At 46.5% G+C, this 23,449-nt stretch overlaps 1 protein-coding gene across 1 annotated transcript; it reads left to right on the forward strand.

Moving 5' to 3' along the window:
* The first annotated feature begins 435 nt into the window (after positions 1-435).
* Positions 436-23,063, forward strand: LOC110500902 (procollagen C-endopeptidase enhancer 2). Its single transcript, XM_036958275.2, has 9 exons — positions 436-680; positions 6,468-6,576; positions 14,708-14,966; positions 15,397-15,521; positions 17,373-17,509; positions 18,945-19,549; positions 19,694-19,774; positions 21,424-21,594; positions 22,643-23,063. The coding sequence occupies exons 1-9, from the start codon at positions 586-588 to the stop codon at positions 22,771-22,773; spliced, it is 1,713 nt and encodes a 570-aa protein (XP_036814170.1). The 5' UTR covers positions 436-585; the 3' UTR covers positions 22,774-23,063.
* Positions 23,064-23,449: the final 386 nt, after the last annotated feature.

The raw sequence follows: 23,449 nt of genomic DNA on the forward strand, positions 1-23,449 counted from the left end.
AGAGCTAGAGCTAGAGTTAAGGTTAGAATTAGAGCTAGAGTTAGAGCTAGAGTTAAGGTTAGAGCTAGAGTTAGAGCTAGAGTTAAGGTTAGAGTTAGAGTTAGAGCTAGAGCTAGAGTTAGAGCTAGAGTTAGTTGTTCAGGATTGTGTGCTGTGGCTGTGGGAGTAGTGAAGCAGTCATTCGATATATACATGTACAGTAACACTGGAATTCTGTCTGTGACACACACACACACCTTATATTCCAACATATTTAATTTGTGTAGCTACCTGTTTCCCAACAATACAATACGTCATATGTTCACATGACACCCCAGCCACACGACCAAATAAAACATGGCATCTGGGACTAAACTCTCCTTCTCTCGCCCCTCTCGTTCCTCCCCTAGTTCCTCCTCTCGTTCCTCCCCTCCCCGTCCCCATTCCTCCTGTATCCCTCTCTCTCTCCCCTTTCTACATCCTCCTCGCTTTCTCCACTCCTCTACTCTGCCTCTCCCTCCCTCTCTCCCTCCTTTCTGTCTTCCTCTACTCGCCCTCTCTCTCTGGTCTGTTCCCTCTCTTGGTCTGGGTGGGCATCAGAGCAGGATGCAGGGCAGGGTGTGTGTGTGGAGTGTGTCCGTCCTCCTGTCGATGACACTGGGATGGACCCAGGCTCAAAGCCAGACCACTAACTTTACAAGGTGAGTCAGAAAAAAAAAAGGTGTGTGCGATCACTTGAGGGTGCATGTGTGTGTTTAAAGAATGTGTGTGTGTTAGTGTCAACGTGTCTTTGGTCAGTGTGTACCCAGTGTGCATGTGTGTGTTTGTGTCAACGTTTCATGTGTGTGCATATTAACACGGGTAGATTTGAACACAGTAAACCAGTTGGCTTGCCTGTTTGTCTGTAAACATTTGCATTTCTCATCTGTTCCTGTCTCTCTGCCCTGTTTTAATCTGTTCCTGTCTCTCTGCACAGTTTTAATCTGTTCCTGTCTCTCTGCACGGTTTTAATCTGCTCCTGTTTCTCTGCACATTTTCCATCTGTTCCTGTCTCTCTGCACGGTTTTAATCTGTTCCTGTTTCTCTGCACAGTTTTAATCTGTTCCTGTCTCTCTGCCCAGTTTTAATCTGTTCCTGTCTCTCTGCCCTGTTTTAATCTGTACCTGTCTCTCTGCACAGTTTTAATCTGTTCCTGTCTCTCTGCACAGTTTTAATCTGTTCCTGTCTCTCTGCCCTGTTTTAATCTGTTCCTGTCTCTCTGCCCTGTTTTAATCTGTTCCTGTCTCTCTGCCCTGTTTTAATCTGTTCCTGTCTCTCTGCACAGTTTTAATCTGTTCCTGTCTCTCTGCACAGTTTTAATATGTTCCTGTCTCTCTGCACAGTTTTAATCGGTACCTGTCTCTCTGCACAGTTTTAATCTGTACCTGTCTCTCTGCACTGTTTCCATCTATTCCTGTCTCTCTGCCCTGTTTTAATATGTTCCTGTCTCTCTGCCCTGTTTTAATCTGTACCTGTCTCTCTGCACAGTTTTAATCTGTACCTGTCTCTCTGCACAGTTTTAATCTGTTCCTGTCTCTCTGCACTGTTTCCATCTGTTCTTGTCTCTCTGCCCTGTTTTAATCTGTTCCTGTTTCTCTGCACAGTTTTAATCTGTACCTGTCTCTCTGCACAGTTTTAATCTGTTCCTGTCTCTCTGCACTGTTTCCATCTGTACCTGTCTCTCTGCACAGTTTTAATCTGTTCCTGTCTCTCTGCCCAGTTTTAATCTGTTCCTGTCTCTCTGCACTGTTTCCATCTGTTCCTGTCTCTCTGCACTGTTGTTTTCCCCTAAAACTCGATTCTTTCCCTTAGTGTAGTTAGAAATAGCATGTTGGCGGTTCGGCAGGACCCACAGGAGGACATGAGGTTCGTATAGAGACTGGCTAGTCTCTGCTGTGTGGCTGTGGCCCCCTGCTTCCTAGTGCACCACTTTTCATCAGATCCCTTTCAGCCTCAATGGTCCAGATGGAACTATGGGATTTTGGATCTTTATCATCAGAACTTTGACTCTCCGCTGAATTTGTGACGGCCGCTTCTCGCTACCCACTTCACTAAACCACCACACGAGATACAGAGCAGTGGAACGTTAGCGCAGGTTTGACAAACAGATACTTGTGGACTGTTTTATTTAGCTTGGCGCGGCAGAAGGGAGTGACCAGACCACTTGAGATATTTAGGACATTGGACCACTCAGTGTGGCTTTGAACACAAAGCAGCCCTGTCAGGGCCTGCCTCTGGAAGTGGAACATGGTTGGAGAAGGGACGCGGGTCAGGGAGGGAAACACGACATTTCTGAACTATAAACTGAGCTCTGGGGGTTGGGATAAAAAAATAAAAAAAAGTGTTGACTGGGATATGATTTTGTGTATACAGCACAGTATGTTGGAACACACTGATGTCTTTTACAACAGATCAGATCCATTAAAGTTGTTTGAATTAAATATTAATGTCGAATAAGCCTGAGGGCTTGCTGTAAAATATACCTCTGTGTGTGTGTGTGTGTGTGTGTGTGCGTGTGTGCGTGTGTGTGTGTGTGTGTGTGTGTGTGTGTGTGTGTGTGTGTGCGTGTGTGTGCGTGTGCGTGTGTGTGTGTGTTGGTGCATGTGTGCTAAGGTGCAGAGAGTCCAGTCCAGTTCAAGTGTTCACCAGTCTGATGGCTTGTAGATAGAAACTGTCTCTGAGCCTGTTGGTATCCGACCTTCGACCCGACGGTAAGGAAGAGAACAGCTCATGGCAGGAAGTGCTGTTGCGCCCTCTTGACAACAGTGGGTGGTGTTGTCGGTCCATGGACTCAGAGGAACTGAACCCCCCCCCACCCCCCCTCCCTATATGCAGACTTGTCGTTGTCTGTTATCAGGCCTAACAAACTGTGGTGTCCTCAGCAAACTAGATGATAGGGTTGGTGTCGTGCAAAAAGCCACACAGTCGTGGGTAAACAAGGAGTACAGCAAAGGGCTGAGGAAACATCCCTGGGGGGGCTCCCGTGTTTGTGTTGAGAGTCAGTGTGGAGGAGGTGTTGTTGCCAATCCTCACAGCCTGTGGTCTACCTGTCTGGAAATCCAGGAAGTCCAGTTGCAGAGGGAGGTGTCCAGATGCAGGGTTCTGAGCTTGGTGTCCAGATGCAGGGCTCTGAATTTGGTGTCCAGACCCAGGGCTCTGAGCTTGATGTCCAGACCCCGGGCTCTGAGCTAGGTGTCCAGACCCAGGGCTCTGAGCGTGGTGTCCAGACCCAGGGCTCTGAGCTTGGTGTCCAGACGCAGGGCTCTGAGCGTGGTGTTCAGACCCAGGGCTCTGAGCTTGGTGTCCAGACGCAGGGCTCTGAGCTTGGTGTCCAGACCCAGGGCTCTGAGCTTGGTGTCCAGACCCAGGGCTCTGAGCTTGGTGTCCAGACCCAGGGCTCTGAGCTTGATGTCCAGACCCAGGGCTCTGAGCTTGGTGTCCAGATGCAGGGCTCTGAGCTTGGTGTCCAGACCCAGGGCTCTGAGCTTGGTGTCCAGACCCAGGGCTCTGAGCTTGGTGTCCAGACCCAGGGCTCTGAGCGTGGTGTCCAGACCCAGGGCTCTGAGCGTGGTGTCCAGACCCAGGGCTCTGAGCTTGGTGTCCAGACCCAGGGCTCTGAGCGTGGTGTCCAGACCCAGGGCTCTGAGTTTGGTGACGAGCTTGGAGGGAACAATAGTGTTGATTTCTGAACTGTAGTCAATGAACAGCATTCTCACATAGGTATTCCTCTTGTCCAGATGGGTTATGGCCGTGTGAATAGCGATGGAAATGGCATCTTCGGTGGATCTGTAGACTAATTGAACGGTAGACTAATTGTAGTGGGTCCAGTGTGTCTGGCCTTGATGTGGGTCTTGTCCAGCCTCTCGAAGCGCTTCATGATGACCAGGGTGAGCACGACGGGGGTCATCTTGTTTTTCTTGGGCACTGGGACGATGGCGATCTCCTTAAAGCAGGTGGGGACTACAACCTGGTACAGGGACAGGTTGACGCTGTCCACCAGCTGGTCAACACACACTCTCGTGTTAAAGCGGTGTCACATCACGCACGCACACACACACACACACACACACACACACACACACACCACACACCACACACCACACACACACACAGTATACATTCATACTACACACACGTCACAACTGCTACTACCAGACTCTTATTATACTGCTCAGTTTATACACTGTCCCCCATCCTCCTTCCCCAGTACACGTTTAAATATTACACGATTAAAACGTTTAAACATTGCACGATAAATTGTCACTTCCTGTATTATACTGATTCTAAAATGTTTATTCTATTCCACTGAGCCATTTACTTTATGTTGGTATTCTGATATTTTATTATTTCTTATTGTTGTTATATTGTTGAGAAGGAACCTGCAAGTTAGCATTTTGCTGGATGAGGTATACCATACATACAAAACTCAAAACTTTCGTATACGTGTGTGTTTATACTTGACTAGGCTCCAACATACATATTAATCAGTGCTTCCTGCTCAGGTTTGGGCCTACCATTATAAAAACACTCCCCTATGTGAGTTCACAGGCCCTTCCCAGCGTCAGAGAACAGAGTGGGTCTGTGTTGCCGGGGCTTTCAGTGTGTTTAGAGAGGGGTTCTGGCCCCAGAATGTTGATGCTGAAAGGAGTTACCTTAGTAGTAGTAGTAGTTGTAGTAGTTGTAGTAGTAGTAGTTGTTGTAGTTGTAGTAGTAGTAGTAGTAGTAGTGGTAGTGGTAGTTGTAGTTGTAGTAGTAGTAGTAGTAGTAGTAGTAGTAGTAGTAGTAGTAGTAGTAGTAGTAGCAGTAGTTGTAGTGGTAGTAGTAGTTGTAGTGGTAGTAGTAGTAGTAGTAGTAGTAGTAGTTGTAGTTGTAGTTGTAGTAGTAGTAGTAGTAGTGGTACTGTAGTAGTAGTAGTAGTAGTAGTAGTTGTAGTTGTAGTAGTAGTAGTAGTAGTAGTTGTAGTAGTAGTAGTAGTAGTAGTAGTAGTAGTAGTTGTAGTAGTAGTAGTAGTTGTAGTAGTAGTAGTAGTAGTAGTAGTTGTAGTTGTAGTAGTAGCGACTTCTGAAATCGTTTTCTCTAAAATGATAAAACATGCCATATGGATCGGTTCATTTTTACTCACAGAAAAGAGAAATAATATAATGGATCTCAAATTCAATTCAAGTCAAATAGATAATAAACAAAAGTTAAATAATCAATAAATAAAAAAAAATGTACTCTAAACATTACACTCACAAAAGTTCCAAAAGAATAGAGACGTTTCAAATGTTAAATTATGTGCAAATAGTTAAAGTACAAAAAGGGAAAATAAATAAACATAAATATGGGTTGTATTTATAATGGTGTTTGTTCTTCACCAGTTGACCTTTTCCTGTGGCAACAGGCCACAAATCTTGCTGCTGTGATGGAACACTGTGATATTTCACCCAGTAGATATGGGAGTTTATCAAAAATGTGTTTGTTTTCGAATTCTTTGTGGATCTGTGTAATCTGAGGCAAATATGTCTCTCTAATATGGTCATACATTTGGCAGGTTAGGAAGTGCAGCTCGGTTTCCACCTCATTTTGTGGGCAGTGAGCACATAGCCTGTCTTCTCTTGAGAGCCATGTCTGCCTACGGCGGTCTTTCTCAATAGCAAGGCTATGCTCACTGAGTCTGTACATAGTCAAAGCTTTCCTTAAGTTTGGGTCAGTCAATTGTGTTGCTGTCCTGGGGCTCTGTGGGGTGTGTTTGTGTTTGTGAACAGAGTCCCAGGACCAAATTGCTTAGGGGACTCTTCTCCAGTTTCATTTCTCTGTAGGTGATGGCTTTGTTATGGAAGGTTTAAGAATCACTTCCTTTTAGGTGGTTGTAGAATTTAATGTCTCTCTCTCTCTGTCTCCTCCCACGATCTCTCCTGCTCTCTCTCTCTCTCTCTCTCTCTCTCTCTCTCTCTCTCTCTCTCTCTCTCTCTCTCTCTCTCCTGCTCCCTCTCTCTCTCTCTCTCTCTCCTCTCTCCCTCCCTCCCTCTCTCTCTCTCTCTCTCTCTCTCTCCTGCTCCCTCTCTCTCTCTCTCTCTCTCTCTCTCTCCTCTCTCCCTCCCCCTCTCTCTCTCTCTCTCTCTCTCTCTCTCTCCTGCTCCCTCTCTCTCTCTCTCTCTCTCTCTCTCTCCTCTCTCCCTCCCTCCCCCTCTCTCTCTCTCTCTCTCTCTCTCTCTCCTGCTCCCTCTCTCTCTCTCTCTCTCTCTCCTCTCTCCCTCCCTCCCTCCCCCTCTCTCTCTCTCTCTCTCTCTCTCCTGCTCCCTCTCTCTCTCTCTCTCTCTCTCTCTCTCTCTCCTCTCTCCCTCCCTCCCTCTCTCTCTCTCTCTCTCTCTCTCTCTCTCTCTCTCTCTCTCTCCTGCTCCCTCTCTCTCTCTCTCTCTCTCTCTCTCTCTCCTCTCTCCCTCCCTCCCTCTCTCCCTCTCTCTCAGGCCTATCTTCCACTGTGGAGGTCACTTGGTGACTGAATCAGGCTTCGTGGGCAGTGAGGGTTTCCCCAGCCACTACAAACCCAACAGCAAATGCACCTGGTACATCACTGTAAGTACCCAACATAATATATACCACAACACCTGGTACATCCCTGTAAGTACCCAACAGAATATATACCACAACACCTGGTACATCACTGTAGGTACCCAACAGAATATATACCACAACACCTGGTACATCCCTGTAGGTACCCAACAGAATATATACCACAACACCTGGTACATCCCTGTAAGTACCCAACAGAATATATACCACAACACCTGGTACATCACTGTAAGTACCCAACAGAATATATACCACAACACCTGGTACATCACTGTAAGTACCCAACAGAATATATACCACAACACCTGGTACATCACTGTAGGTACCCAACAGAATATATACCACAACACCTGGTACATCACTGTAAGTACCCAACATAATATAACACCAGAAGTACTACTCAAACCGTCCAGCTGGACCGTAGCTGTAATAACACAACCTTCTACACGAAGTAACAGGTACTATACAGGTACAGGTACTATACAGGTACAGGTACTATACAGGTACTATAACAGAAGTGCTACTCAACCCGTCCAGCTGGACCGTAGCTGTAATAACACAACCTTCTACACGAAGTAACAGGTACTATACAGGTACAGGTACTATACAGGTACAGGTACTATACAGGTACTATAACAGAAGTACTACTCAACCCGTCCAGCTGGACCGTAGCTGTAATAACACAACCTTCTACACGAAGTAACAGGTACTATACAGGTACAGGTACTATACAGGTACAGGTACTATACAGGTACTATAACAGAAGTGCTACTCAACCCGTCCAGCTGGACCGTAGCTGTAATAACACAACCTTCTACACGAAGTAACAGGTACTATACAGGTACAGGTACTATACAGGTACAGGTACTATACAGGTACTATAACAGAAGTGCTACTCAACCCATCCAGCTGGACCGTAGCTGTAATAACACAACCTTCTACACGAAGTAACAGGTACTATACAGGTACAGGTACTATACAGGTACAGGTACTATACAGGTACTATAACAGAAGTGCTACTCAACCCATCCAGCTGGACCGTAGCTGTAATAACACAACCTTCTACACGAAGTAACAGGTACTATACAGGTACAGGTACTATACAGGTACAGGTACTATACAGGTACTATAACAGAAGTGCTACTCAACCCATCCAGCTGGACCGTAGCTGTAATAACACAACCTTCTACACGAAGTAACAGGTACTATACAGGTACAGGTACTATACAGGTACAGGTACTATACAGGTACTATAACAGAAGTGCTACTCAACCCGTCCAGCTGGACCGTAGCTGTAATAACACAACCTTCTACACGAAGTAACAGGTACTATACAGGTACAGGTACTATACAGGTACAGGTACTATACAGGTACTATAACAGAAGTGCTACTCAACCCATCCAGCTGGACCGTAGCTGTAATAACACAACCTTCTACACGAAGTAACAGGTACTATACAGGTACAGGTACTATACAGGTACAGGTACTATACAGGTACTATAACAGAAGTGCTACTCAACCCATCCAGCTGGACCGTAGCTGTAATAACAAAACCTTCTACACGAAGTAACAGGTACTATACAGGTACAGGTACTATACAGGTACAGGTACTATACAGGTACAGGTACTATACAGGTACTATAACAGAAGTGCTACTCAACTCATCCAGCTGGACCGTAGCTGTAATAACACAACCTTCTACACGAAGTAACAGGTACTATACAGGTACAGGTACTATACAGGTACAGGTACTATACAGGTACTATAACAGAAGTACTACTCAACCCGTCCAGCTGGACCGTAGCTGTAATAACACAACCTTCTACACGAAGTGTAACTCATTCACAATAACATCTGTTGTCCTTTAATGAGATAATATAATATGTATGTGTACATATTCGCATTCATTCCTTTACACTTGTGTGTATAAGGTAGTTGTTGGGAAATTGGTCGGAACTAGAAGCACCAGCACTTCGCTACACTCGCATTACCATCTGTACGTGACCAATAACATCTGCTAACCATCTGTACGTGACCAATAACATCTGCTAACCATCTGTACGTGACCAATAACATCTGCTAACCATCTGTACGTGACCAATAACATCTGCTAACCATCTGTATGTGACCAATAACATCTGCTAACCATCTGTACGTGACCAATAACATCTGCTAACCATCTGTACGTGACCAATAACATCTGCTAACCATCTGTACGTGACCAATAACATCTGCTAACCATCTGTACGTGACCAATAACATCTGCTAACCATCTGTACGTGACCAATAACATCTGCTAACCATCTGTATGTGACCAATAACATCTGCTAACCATCTGTACGTGACCAATAACATCTGCTAACCATCTGTACGTGACCAATAACATCTGCTAACCATCTGTACGTGACCAATAACATCTGCTAACCATCTGTACGTGACCAATAACATCTGCTAACCATCTGTACGTGACCAATAACATCTGCTAACCATCTGTATGTGACCAATAACATCTGCTAACCATCTGTATGTGACCAATAACATCTGCTAACCATCTGTATGTGACCAATAACATCTGCTAACCATCTGTACGTGACCAATAACATCTGCTAACCATCTGTACGTGACCAATAACATCTGCTAACCATCTGTACGTGACCAATAACATCTGCTAACCATCTGTACGTGACCAATAACATCTGCTAACCATCTGTATGTGACCAATAACATCTGCTAACCATCTGTACGTGACCAATAACATCTTCTAACCACCTGTATGTGACCAATAACATTTGCTAACCATCTGTATGTGACCAATAACATCTGCTAACCATCTGTATGTGACCAATAACATCTGCTAACCATCTGTATGTGACCAATAACATCTGCTAACCATCTGTATGTGACCAAGCCCAAATTCACAGTGTCATTCCAAAAATGTATCAAATTCAACATCTACTCACAGACTCCAACCTTGACTTCCTCTACCTCTCAGAGACACGGCTCCATAAAACCTCTCCATATGCTGCTTTGATTGTGATTGGCTACAATGTTTTCAGGAGAGACGGGATTGGAGGAAGAGGAGGGAGGGGGTGTGATGATTTACATTAAAGAACATATCTGATGTAAACAAATTGAGTGGTCATGTGATAATGAACTAGAATGTATTGGCCTGAACGTTACACGGTCTCCCCAAATTTATTTTTACCCTTATCGGAAGGTGTAGACCACCTTCCACCAAAAGTGTGTTTTTTGATCAGTTTAATAACATGCTTATGAAAATGTGATTTTGGGAAAGAGTTCATCTTAATGGGAGATTTCAACATTAATTATGAAGACAAGTCTTGTAGGAAAACCCTCAATCGGATCACTAGTACCTTTGACCTTACACAGCTAGTTGACTAAATCATTCAATATGGTTACTGGGTTATCTGATCATAATCTGACACTTATAGCCAGAAAGCTGTCTAAGAGCAGGTTTAACCTCTCTACTGAACAGGTTTAACTTCTCTACTGAACAGGTGTAACCTCTCTACTGAACAGGTTTACGCTATAGACTGAACAGGTTTAACTTCTCTACTGAACAGGTTTAACCTCTCTACTGAACAGGTTTACGCTATAGACTGAACAGGTTTAACTTCTCTACTGAACAGGTTTAACTTCTAGACTGAACAGGTTTAACCTCTCTACTGAACAGGTTTAACTTCTCTACTGAACAGGTTTAACTTCTCTACTGAACAGGTTTAACTTCTCTACTGAACAGGTTTAACCTCTAGACTGAACAGGTTTAACCTCTAGACTGAACAGGTTTAACCTCTCTACTGAATAGGTTTAACTTCTCTACTGAACAGGTTTAACCTCTAGACTGAACAGGTTTAACTTCTCTACTGAACAGGTTTAACCTCTCTACTGAACAGGTTTAACCTCTAGACTGAACAGGTTTAACCTCTCTACTGAACAGGTTTAACCTCTAGACTGAACAGGTTTAACCTCTAGACTGAACAGGTTTAACTTCTCTACTGAACAGGTTTAACTACTCTACTGAACAGGTTTAACTTCTCTACTGAAAAGGTTTAACTTCTCTACTGAACAGGTTTCACCTCTAGACTGAAAAGGTTTAACCTCTAGACTGATCAGATTTAACCTCTACTGAACAGGTTTAACTTCTCTACAGAACAGGTTTAACCTCTCTACTGAACAGGTTTAACTTCTCTACGGAACAGGTTTAACCTCTCTACGGAACAGGTTTAACCTCTAGACTGAACAGGTTTAACCTCTAGACTGAACAGGTTTAACTTCTCTACTGAACAGGTTTAACTACTCTACTGAACAGGTTTAACCTCTCTACTGAACAGGTTTAACTTCTCTACTGAACAGGTTTAACTTCTCTACTGAACAGGTTTAACCTCTCTACTGAACAGGTTTAACTTCTCTACGGAACAGGTTTAACCTCTCTACGGAACAGGTTTAACTTCTCTACTGAACAGGTTTAACTTCTCTACGGAACAGGTTTCACCTCTAGACTGAACAGGTTTAACCTCTAGACTGAACAGGTTTAACCTCTAGACTGAACAGGTTTAACCTCTAGACTGATCAGATTTAACCTCTCTACTGAACAGGTTTAACTTCTCTACTGAACAGGTTTAACCTCTCTACTGAACAGGTTTAACTTCTCTACGGAACAGGTTTAACCTCTCTACTGAACAGATTTAACTTCTCTACTGAACAGGTTTAACTTCTCTACTGAACAGGTTTAACCTCTAGACTGAACAGGTTTAACCTCTCTACTGAACAGGTTTAACCTCTCTACTGAACAGGTTTAACTTCTCTACTGAACAGGTTTAACCTCTCTACTGAACAGGTTTAACCTCTCTACTGAACAGGTTTAACTTCTCTACTGAACAGGTTTAGCTTCTCTACTGAACAGGTTTAGCTTCTCTACTGAACAGGTTTAACCTCTCTACTGAACAGGTTTAACTTCTCTACTGAACAGGTTTAACCTCTCTACTGAACAGGTTTAACCTCTAGACTGAACAGGTTTAACCTCTAGACTGAACAGGTTTAACCTCTAGACTGAACAGGTTTAACCTCTAGACTGATCAGATTTAACCTCTACTGAACAGGTTTAACTTCTCTACGGAACAGGTTTAACCTCTCTACTGAACAGGTTTAGCTTCTCTACTGAACAGGTTTAGCTTCTCTACTGAACAGGTTTAGCTTCTCTGCTGAACAGGTTTAACCTCTCTACTGAACAGGTTTAGCTTCTTTACTGAACAGGTTTAACCTCTAGACTGAACAGGTTTAACCTCTAGACTGAACAGGTTTAACCTCTAGACTGAACAGGTTTAACCTCTAGACTGAACAGGTTTAACTTCTCTACTGTTAGAAAGCCGGATCAACTAAGAATACCTAAGAGTGAATTAAATTATTTTGAAAACGCAATTAAGGGAATTAACTGGAATGATCTCTTGTCCTATACAGACGTGGAAGCTGATAGTCAGGTTTTTCTATCCACAATCCAGACTACAATAAATGGCTTCCTAAAAAAGATAAAATCCAAACCTGGGCCTAAACAGCACTCTTCCTAAATGGAGAAATCTGGAAATTGATGAAAGAATGAGATTATGCTCTAAAAACAGTCCTTAAATCCAAATTAGAGCATGACAAACGTAGGTTTACCATGTTGAGAAATAAGGTGATGAAAGAAATCAGACAGGCCAAGGAAAACGTTTTTATTAACGTAACTGGTGAAGCAAAGAGAAATTCTAACTTGATCTGGGAGAATATAAAAAAGTTAACAGGGAAAGACCATAGTAACACTGCAAATACTAGAAATCATGGTGAATAACAATCTAACACAGGATGCAGTCGAAATAGCAACAGCCTTCAATTCCTACTTGATTGACTCTGTCAGGGTACTGACACTGGTTTCTTGTGCTCAGTGGTAGTGAATGACACTCAACCTGTCTTCATCATAAGGGAGGTTTCTGAGTCAAAGGTGAACAAGGTGATTAGCTCACTAAAGAACTCTAAAGCCAAATATGTGTTTGGGCTGGACTCTACCTTTCTTAAAAACTACAAAGAGTCACTCATTGGCCCCATTACTAAGGTCACCAACACATCTATTGGTCTCGGGGTGTTTCCAAGGGTCTGTAAGTCAGCCATAGTAGCCATCTTTAAATCGTGTGACCCTGCTAACGTGAGTAACTACAGGCCCATTAATATACTACCTGTGGTGTCAAAGGTTGTTGAAAAGTGTGTAGCAGAACAACTGATTGCCCACCTCAACAACAGCCCCTTCACATTACACTCCATGCAGTTTGGCTTCAGAGGGAAACACTCCACAGAAACGGCCAACTGCTTTCTTCTGGAAAATGTGGACAAAGGGGGTGTTGTTGGGGCTGTGTTTCTGGACCTAAAGAAGGCTTTTGATACGGTTAACCATGAGATTCTCATCACAAAATTGTCCAAGTTCAACTTTTCCCCCGATGCCTTGAGATGGATGAAATCATACCTTGAAGGCAGAACTCAGTGTGTCAGAGTGAGCAATGAGCTGTCGCCCAATCTTAGCTATTATGTAGGCGTGCCCCAAGGGTCAATACTGGGGCCCCTCCTGTTCAGCCTGTACATTAATGATCTGCCTTCTGTCTGTACTGGGTCTGAAGTTCAAATGTATGCAGATGATACAGTGATATGTGCATGCAAAGAGCAAACAACGAGCTGCACAAGAACTCACTACTGTAATGGTCCAGGTTACAAAGTGGCTCAGTGACTCATGTTTGCATCTCAATGTGAAAAAACAGTCTTTATGTTCTTCACAAAGAGGCAAACTGATGCTACAGAGCCAGATGTCTATGTGTCAGGGGAGAAGCTTCAGCTGGTATCTGATGTTACTGAGCCAGATGTCTATGTGTCTATGTGTCAGGGGAGAAGCTCCAGGTGGTATCTGATTTTAAGTACCTTAGCATCATATTCGATTCCAACCTCTCTTATAAAAAGCAGGTGATTAGCTAATTTCTGATTTATACTAAATTGTTTGACTACAGAGGTAGCAAAACTGTACTTCAAATCTATGACATACTGCTTGACTAGTTGGGCCCAAGCTTGCTATACAACATTAAGACCTATTCAGACTGTCTACAAACAGGCTCTCAAAGTGCTTGATAGGAAGCTCAATAGCCATCATCACTGTTACATCCTCAGAAAGCATGAGCTCCTGAGTTGGGAAAATCTTGTGCAATACACCGACGCATGTCTTGTATTCAAGATCCTAAATGGCCTGGCTCCTCCCCCTCCACTCAGTACTTTTGTTAAACAGAAAACCCAAACATATGGCAGCAGATCCACAAGGTCTGCCATGAGAGGTGACTGTATAGTTCCCTTAAGGAAGAGCACCTTTAGTAAATCCGCTTTCTCTGTGAGAGCTTCCCATGTGTGGAATACACTGCCATCAGACACACATAACTGCACCACATATCACACTTTCACAAAAAACATGAAGACATGGCTAAAGGTCAATCAGATTTGTGAACATGGTCCCTAGCTGTGTATTGCCGCTTTCCATGTTGTCTGTTGTCTGTAGCTTGTGAGGTGTGGAAACACTTTGTTGCTTTTATGAATTTTGTCTTGCTGCTTTTTGTTCTATGTTGCTCTGTCTGTATGCTACGTCTTGCTTGTCCTATGTTGCTCTGTCTGTATGCTACGTCTTGCTTGTTCTATGTTGCTATGTCTGTATGCTACGTCTTGCTTGTTCTATGTTGCTATGTCTGTATGCTACGTCTTGCTTGTTCTATGTTGCTATGTCTGTATGCTACGTCTTGCTTGTCCTATGTTGCTCTGTCTGTATGCTACGTCTTGCTTGTTCTATGTTGCTCTGTCTGTATGCTATGTCTTGCTTGTCCTATGTTACTCTGTGTGTGCTCACTGCTCAATGATTGTCTATATTGTAATTGTTTTTAATAACCTGCCCAGGGACTGCGGTTGAAAATTAGCCGACTGGCTAAAACCGACACTTTTACTGAAACGTTAATTAATGTGCACTGTCTCTGTAAAAATAAAATAAACTCAAACCAATAAAATGGTATAACATAACCTCTGACTTTTAGCCCCCTCACGTCTACATCCCATAATACCCAGGTCCCCGAGGGCCACGTTGTCATGCTTTCCTTCCGCATGTTTGACCTGGAGGCCGACCCCACCTGTCGCTATGACTACCTGGATGTGTACAACGGCCACTCCCACACCATGCAGAAGCTGGGCAGGTTCTGTGGGACGTTCCGGCCCGGGGCTCTCATCTCTACCTCCAACACCATGATGCTGGAGATGGTGTCTGACAGCAGTACAGGAGGACGGGGGTTCGCGGCTCACTACCAAGGAGGGAAACCACACGTGGAGGGTGAGGGGTGATTATTGATACTATGGACTCGTAGACAGTGAGATGTGATTATTGATACTATGGACTCGTAGACAGTGAGATGTGATTATTGATACTATGGACTCGTAGACAGTGAGGGGTGATTACTGATACTATGGACTCGTAGACAGTGAGATGTGATTATTGATACTATGGACTCGTAGACAGTGAGATGTGATTATTGATACTATGGACTCGTAGACAGTGAGATGTGATTATTGATACTATGGACTCGTAGACAGTGAGATGTGATTATTGATACCGTGGTTTCATGCTCTTCAGCCTGTCTCTATTTAAAGTGTCCGTCTCTCTGCCTCTGTCTCTGTGTCTCTCTCTCTCTCTCTGCCTCTGTCACTCTGTCTCTGCGTCTCTCTCTCTCTCTGCCTCTGTCACTCTGTCTGTCTCTCCTCAGAGAATCAGTTCTGTGGGGGTAGACTAACGAAGGCTCAGGGTTCGGTCAAGACACCCAACTGGCCCAACTCAGATTACCCAGCAGGCATCAGCTGCTCCTGGCACATCTCCGTGGAGCCCAGCAATGTCAGGCCTCAACCAATCCCGACACAGCATCAGCAGCGCACCTCCACCAATCACAATAGAGCATCAGCAGCACACCTCCACCAATCACAATACGGCATCAGCAGCACACCTCCGCCAATCACAACACGGCATCAGCAGCACACCTCCACCAATCACAACACAGCATCAGCAGCACACCTCCACCAATCACAACACAGCATCAGCAGCACACCTCCACCAATCACAACACAGCATCAGCAGCACACCTCCACCAATCACAACACGGCATCAGCAGCACACCTCCACCAATCACAACACGGCATCAGCAGCACACCTCCACCAATCACAACACGGCATCAGCAGCATATCTTTTCACTTTATTTGAGGTTCTGAAAAGTTGCACTTAAAGGCCATCGTTAGAGACTGCTCTGGAAGCTTAAGTTATGGGAGTAGATATATATATGTGTGTGTGTGTGTGTGTGCGTGCGTGCGTGTGTGTGCCTCCTGACTGCGGTCCTGTGACGTGTGCAAATGAAAGGCTTCATTGAAGGAGTAGGGCGTGTACATGTTTGCCGAGAGAGAGAGAGAGAGGAGGAGAGACAGAGAGAGAGAGAGAGAGAGAGATATAGAGAGAGAGATGGAGAGAGAGACAGAGACAGAGAGAGGGAGAGACAGAGAGAGAGAGAGAGGGAGAGAGACAGAGAGAGAGAGGGAAAGGGAGAGGGAAAGGGAGAGGGAAAGAGAGAGGGAAAGAGAGAGGGAAATAGAGAGAGGGAAAGAGAGAGGGAAAGAGAGAGGGAAAGAAAGAGAGAGACGGAAAGAGACGGAGAGAGAGAGAGACAGAAAGAGACGGAGAGAGAGACGGAAAGAGACGGAGAGAGAGAGACGGAGAGAGAGAGACGGAGAGAGGGAGAGAGAGAGGGAGACAGAGAGACGGAGAGAGGGAGACAGACAGACGGAGAGAGGGAGAGGGAAAGAGAGAGGGAAATAGAGAGAGGGAAAGAGAGAGGGAAAGAGAGAGGGAAAGAGAGAGAGAGACGGAAAGAGACGGAGAGAGAGAGAGACAGAAAGAGACGGAGAGAGAGAGACGGAAAGAGACGGAGAGAGAGAGAGACGGAGAGAGAGACGGAGAGAGGGAGAGAGGGAGAGAGAGAGGGAGACAGAGAGACGGAGAGAGGGAGACAGACAGACGGAGAGAGGGAGAGAGAGAGAGAGAGAGAGAGAGAGAGAGAGAGAGAGAGAGAGAGGGAGAGACAGAGAGAGAGAGCGGGAGAGAGACAGAGAGAGAGAGGGAAAGGGAGAGGGAAAGGGAGAGGGAAAGAGAGAGGGAAAGAGAGAGAGAGACGGAAAGAGACGGAGAGAGAGAGAGACAGAAAGAGACGGAGAGAGAGAGACGGAAAGAGACGGAGAGAGAGAGAGACGGAGAGAGAGACGGAGAGAGGGAGAGAGAGAGGGAGACAGAGAGACGGAGAGAGGGAGACAGACAGACGGAGAGAGAGAGAGAGAGAGAGAGAGAGAGAGAGAGAGAGAGAGAGAGAGAGAGAGAGAGAGAGAGAGAGAGAGAGAGAGAGAGAGAGAGAGTAAATGCCCCTCTGTATTCTAAATGTCAGCGCCGACCAGCTCCCTTCACTCTACATTACAGTGCAAGAATTATGAATAACAAGAAGCAACTACAGTGTCACATAACTAAAACCTATCATGACCTTAGAGTTCTGAGCTCATATCTGTCAAAAGATGATTCTGAGATAAATGGCTTTGAAGTTCCAACACTCATTGCTTTGAATGGTGTGACCAACACGGTTTGGGTTATGAATGTGTTTCTGTCATCTTATGAAAGTATGTTCTGACATTGTGACTCGTTATGTTTCCTAGGTGATCGAGATCAAGTTTGTGAAGTTGGATATAGAGGCTGACACGTACTGTCGCTATGACTACGTGGCATTCTTTAACGGGGGTGAAAGGGACGACTCGCGGCGCATCGGGAAGTACTGTGGTGACAGGGTACCAGGGTCAGAAAATGTTCTTACGATGTTACTGAAGTGTTTATCAAATGTTGTTACATTTTCACTTAGTTTTGTGAAACTTTTCACTACTATCAAAAGGATTTTTCAAAATCTACCACGGCTCTCTCTCGTCACTCTCATTCCCGTCGCTATTGACTCTTCCCTCTTCCCCTCCGCTTCCTATCCTCTGTCTTCCCCTCCTCTTCCTCTCTTCTCTCTTTGCCTTCCTCTTCCTCCTCTCTCTCTTTCCCCTCTCTCTTTCCCCTCCTCTTCCTCTCTTCTCTCTTTCCCCTCCTCTTCCTCCTCTCTCTTTCCCCTTCTCTTCCTCTCTTCTCTCTTTCCCTTCCTCTTCCTCTCTTCTCTCTTTGCCTTCCTCTTCCTCCTCTCTCTCTTCCCCCTCTCTCTTTCCCCTCCTCTTCCTCTCTTCTCTCTTTCCCCTCCTCTTCCTCCTCTCTCTTCCCCTCCTCTTCCTCTCTTCTCTCTTTCCCTTCCTCTTCCTCTTCTCTTTCTTTCCCTTCCTCTCCTCTTTGCCTTCCCCTTCCTCCTCTCACTCTTTCCCTTCCTCTTCTTTATTTCCCTTCCTCTCCTCTTTGCCTTCCTCTTCCTCCTCTCTCTTTCCCCTCCTCTTCCTCTTCTCTTTCTTTCCCTTCCTCTCCTCTTTCCACTCCTCTTCTTCCTCTCTCTTTCCCCTCCTCTGCCCCTCCTCTCTCTTTCCCTTCCTCTCCTCTTTGCCTTCCTCCTCCCTCTCTTTCCCCTCCTCTTCCTCCTCTCTTTTCCCTCCTCTTCTTCCTTTCTCTTTCCTCTCCTCTCTCTTTCCCCTCCTCTTCCTCTCCTCTTTGCCTTCCTCTTCCTCCTCTCTCTCATCCCCTCCTCATCTCCCTCCTCTTCCTCTCCTCTTTGACTTCCTCTCCTCTCTTACCCCTCATCTCTCTTTCCTCTCCTCTCTCTACCCCCTCTTCCTCTCCTCTTTGACATCCTCTTCCTCCTCTCTCTTTCCCATCCTCTTCCTCCGCTCTCTCCCCCCTCTTCTTCTCCTCCTCTTCCTCTCCACTCTCTTTCACCTGCTCTTCCTCTCCTCTTCCTTTCCCCTCCTCTTCCTCCTCTCTCATCCCCTCCTCTTCTTCCTCTCTCATTCCCCTCCTCTCTCTTTCCTCTTTTCTCTCTTTCCCCTCCTCTTCCTCTCCTCTTTGCCATCCTCTTCCTCACCTCTCTCTTTCCCCTCCTCTTCCTCTCCTCTTTGCCTTCCTCTTCCTCCTCTCTCTCTTCCCCTCCTCTTTCTCTCCTCCCCTCATCTTCCTCTCCTCTCTCTGCCCCTCCTCTTCCTCTCCTTTCTCTTTCTACTCCTCTTCCTCTCCTCTCTTTCCCCTCCTCTTCCTCTCCTCTTCCACTCCTCTCTCTCTTTCTCCTCTCCTCTCCTCCATTCCCTCCACCCCTCATACAGGACCCTAGTGACCAATGGGAACGAGCTCCTGGTGCAGTTTGTATCTGACCTCAGTGTGACCTCCAACGGCTTCATGGCCCACTACTCCAGCGTGCCCCGGGGGTCCCGGACGCCCTCCTCCGGGGAAGACAACATCCATGGGTCTCGGGTCGCCGCAATACCCCAGAAACCTACCTCCAAGCCGACCAAACCAGCCCGGAACACTCCTAAACCCAAGCCAGCCATCAGGGCCAAGCCCACCCCAAAACCAGCCACCAGACCTGGGGTGAGGATACCAGTGAAGCCTCCACCACGTAAGCCTACAGTCAAGCCTGGAGTCAGACCCATACCTAAACCTGGTACCAAGGCTAAACCAACCCCTAAGCCTGGTACCAAGGCTAAACCAACCCCTAAACCTGGTACCAAGGCTAAACCAACCCCTAAACCTGGTACCAAGGCTAAACCAACCCTTAAACCTGGTACCAAGGCTAAACCAACCCTTAAACCTGGTACCAAGGTGAAATCCAAGCCCACACCAAAACCAGGGACTAAGCCTAAAACCACAGCTAAGCATGGACCGAGCCGGACTAAGACTGTGACTAAGAAACCTGCAGTGAACAAGAAACGTGAGTTACAGTCTGATGAGGGAACAACCGTTTGATACTACACTGTGATTGTTACTGCTGCTTTTCAGACATTTTGTTTAGAAATAACTGTATGTGTGTGTGCGTGCGTGCGTGCGTGCGTGTTGGTGTGTGTGTATTTTGTAGCCCTACCGGTGAATCAGCTGTGTACCGTGGCTTGTAAGAGGACAGGAACACTTCAATCCAACTTCTGCCCTAATGATTTCGGTGAGTCACACCCTCTACCGCTCTTCTTATCTCTTTGGGTCTCCCTGTCTCCCTGTCTCTCTCTCTCTCCCGGTCTCTCTCTCTTTCTCTCTCTCCCTGTCTCTCTCTCTCTCTCTCTGTGTCTCTCTCTCTCTGTCTCTCCCTCCCTGTCTCTCTCTCTGTCTCTCCCTCTCTCTCTCCCTGTCTCTCTCTCTCTCTCTCTCTCTATCCATGTCTCTCTCTCTCTCTCTCTCTCTCTCCCTGTCTCTCTCTCTCCCTCTCTCTCTCTCTCTCTCTCTCTCTCTCTCTATCCATGTCTCTCTCCCTGTCTCTCTCTCCCTCTCTCTCTCTGTGTCTCTCCCTCCCTGTCTCTCTCTCTCTCTCTCTCTCCCTCCCTGTCTCTCTCTCTCTCTCTCTCTCTCTGTCTCTCCCTCCCTGTCTCTCTCTCTCTCTCTCCCTCCCTGTCTCTCTCTCTCTCTCTCTATCCATGTCTCTCTCTCTCTCTCTCTCTCCCTCCCTGTCTCTCTCTCTCTCTCTCTATCCATGTCTCTCTCTCTCTCTCTCTCTCTCCCTGTCTCTCTCTCTATCCATGTCTCTCTCTCTCTCTCTCTCCCTCCCTGTCTCTCCCTCCCTGTCTCTCTCCCTCCCTGTCTCTCCCTCCCTGTCTCTCCCTCCCTGTCTCTCCCTCCCTGTCTCTCCCTCCCTGTCTCTCCGTCCCTGTCTCTCTCCCTCCCTGTCTCTCCCTCCCTGTCTCTCCCTCCCTGTCTCTCTCTCCCTGTCTCTCCCTCCCTGTCTCTCCCTCCCTGTCTCTCTCTCCCTGTCTCTCTCCCTCCCTGTCTCTCCCTCCCTGTCTCTCTCTCCCTGTCTCTCCCTCCCTGTCTCTCTCTCCCTGTCTCTCTCTCCCTGTCTCTCTCTCCCTGTCTCTCCCTCCCTGTCTCTCCCTCCCTGTCTCTCTCTCCCTGTCTCTCCCTCCCTGTCTCTCCCTCCCTGTCTCTCTCTCCCTGTCTCTCCCTCCCTGTCTCTCTCCCTCCCTGTCTCTCCCTCCCTGTCTCTCTCTCCCTGTCTCTCCCTCCCTGTCTCTCTCCCTCCCTGTCTCTCCCTCCCTGTCTCTCTCTCCCTGTCTCTCCCTCCCTGTCTCTCTCCCTCCCTGTCTCTCCCTCCCTGTCTCTCCCTCCCTGTCTCTCCCTCCCTGTCTCTCCCTCCCTGTCTCTCCCTCTCTCTCTCTCCCTCCCTGTCTCTCCCTCCCTGTCTCTCCCTCCCTGTCTCTCCCTCCCTGTCTCTCCCTCCCTGTCTCTCTCTCCCTGTCTCTCCCTCCCTGTCTCTCTCTCCCTGTCTCTCCCTCCCTGTCTCTCCCTCCCTGTCTCTCTCTCCCTGTCTCTCTCTCTCTCTCTCCCTGCCATTCTGAGATTGGAACAAACAAACACCACATAATAGCCATTGGAAAACAAGCCCTAACCCTAACCCTAACCCTAACCCTAACCCTAGCCCTAACCCTTGATATGACAATAATATCTTAATCCCTCACAGAGAAGGAAGTGGGATGAGTGAGTCAGAAAGTACAAACCACAGAAATAGAATCCTGGTATCCTGTTTAAACCCCTCCCACTCGGTATCTTACTCCACCCCCCACCCCCCCCCCCCCCCCTCCTATCCTCTCTCCCAACTCCCAGTGATCACAGGGAAGGTGACATCCTTGGTCCCAGGCCCTAGGGGCAGTGTGACTGTGGATGTGTCTCTCATCAAGTCCTATAAGAGTGGCCGCATGGCCATCACCAAATCAGGGCCAGCCATGTCTGTCAAACTCACCTCCAACTGCAGGAATTGCCCCAGCCTACGCAAAGGTATGTGCCGTCTCACATACACTGACTATACCAAACATTAGGAACACCTTCCTAATATTGAGTTGCACCCCCATACCCCCCCCCGCAGTCCCCCATCCTTTTTGCCCCCAGAACAGCCTCAGTTCATCAGGGCATATGGACTCTACAAAGTGTCAAAGGCGTTCCACAGGGATGCTGGCTCATGTTGACTCCAATGCTTCTCACAGTTGTGTCAAGTTGGCTGGATGTCCTTTGGGTGGTGGACCGTTCTTGATACACACAGGAAAAACTGTTGAGAGTGGAAAAAACCCCGGCAGCTTTGCTGTTCTTGACACAAACCGGTGCGCTTTGGCACCTACTACCACACCCCGTTCAAAGGCACTTAAATATTTAGTCTTGCCCGTTCACCCTTTGAATGGCACACATCACAATCCATGTCTTCAAAGCTTAAACATCCTTCTTTAAACCCGTCTCCTCCCCTTCATCTACACTGATTGAAGTGGATTTAACAAGTGACATCAACAAGGGATCATAGTTTTCACCTGGATTCACCTGGTCAGTCTAAGTCATGGAAAGAGCAGGTGTTCATAATGTTTTGTATACTCAGTGTACATCTGACACACACACACACGCACACACACACACACACACACACACAACTGAGTAGAACATTAGCCTCTTCCTGTAACTGTCTAGTTTGGTGGATGGACTAATTCAGGGTTTCTCAAACTCGGTCCCGGGGCCCCACCTGGGTGCACCTTCTGGTTTCTGTCCTAGACTACACAGCTGATTCAAATAATCAGCTTGATGATCAGTTGGTTATTTGAATAAGCTGTGTAGTTCAGGGAGGGGGGGAGGGGGGGGGGGGGGTGGGGGGGGGGTGTCCCAGGACCGAGGACCGAGGACCAAGTTTGTGAAAACCATGGACTAATTGACTGATTAGTAAATTGGATAATTCATTAATTTGTTAATTCATTCATCTATCCATCCATCCCATTAATTGATTAATTCCTTAATTCATTCATTTATCGATCAATTCATTCATTCATTAATTTATTCATTCATTCAGGAGCGAACTACGTGCTGATGGGCAAGGTGGATGTGCAGGGGCGTGGCCTTCTCAACCCCTCCAGTTTCGCTCTCCTGTACAAGGCGGTCCACGCTAAAGCACTGGCCAATCTCGCCCGCCAATCATGCTGATCTTACAGCCCAGTCCACCAATCACAGAGTTGGAAAACCTGCCATTCCTCCTACTGTACCACTACCAACCTACAACAAATGTTCAAATATGAAAACTAATTCTAAACGAGCGAATCAAAATTATTCAAAATGAGGACCAACGACCAAAGATGGTTTCCGTAAGATTCGGGGTAAGGGGCTCTTTTATGATGTCGTATTGCTATTTCGTATTTTTATACACTCAGATATACTTCTTTGTATTTGTATGTAAATTGTGATACTTCTGTGAATAAAGGATGTATATCGCAAAATATTCGATTGTCTTGTGTGTTACGTCAAGTAGTTCGAGTGGAGGGGCGGCAGGTAGCCTAGTGGTTAGAGCGGAGGGGCGGCAGGTAGCCTAGTGGTTAGAGTGTAGGGGCGGCAGGTAGCCTAGTGGTTAGAGTGTAGGGGCGGCAGGTAGCCTAGTGGTAGGAGTGGAGGGGCGGCAGGTAGCCTAGTGGTTAGAGTGGAGGGGCGGCAGGTAGCCTAGTGGTTAGAGTGTAGGGGCGGCAGGTAGCCTAGTGGTAGGAGTGGAGGGGCGGCAGGTAGCCTAGTGGTTAGAGTGGAGGGGCGGCAGGTAGCCTAGTGGTTAGAGTGTAGGGACGGCAGGTAGCCTAGTGGTTAGAGTGTAGGGGTGGCAGGTAGTCTAGTGGTT

The sequence above is a fragment of the Oncorhynchus mykiss genome, chromosome 21, assembly GCF_057628025.1.
Source record: "Oncorhynchus mykiss isolate SJ-2025 chromosome 21, ASM5762802v1, whole genome shotgun sequence".
In the NCBI taxonomy this organism is placed as follows: Eukaryota; Metazoa; Chordata; class Actinopteri; order Salmoniformes; family Salmonidae; genus Oncorhynchus; species Oncorhynchus mykiss.

Excerpts from the sequence above, each read along its gene's own strand:
- LOC110500902 (XM_036958275.2), top strand. The coding sequence starts at position 586 with ATGCAGGGCAGGGTGTGTGTGTGGAGTGTGTCCGTCCTCCTGTCGATG. Across the intron at positions 6,577-14,707 it reads AATGCACCTGGTACATCACT|GTCCCCGAGGGCCACGTTGT; the intron begins GTAAGTACCCAA and ends CATAATACCCAG. Across the intron at positions 15,522-17,372 it reads TCTCCGTGGAGCCCAGCAAT|GTGATCGAGATCAAGTTTGT; the intron begins GTCAGGCCTCAA and ends TATGTTTCCTAG.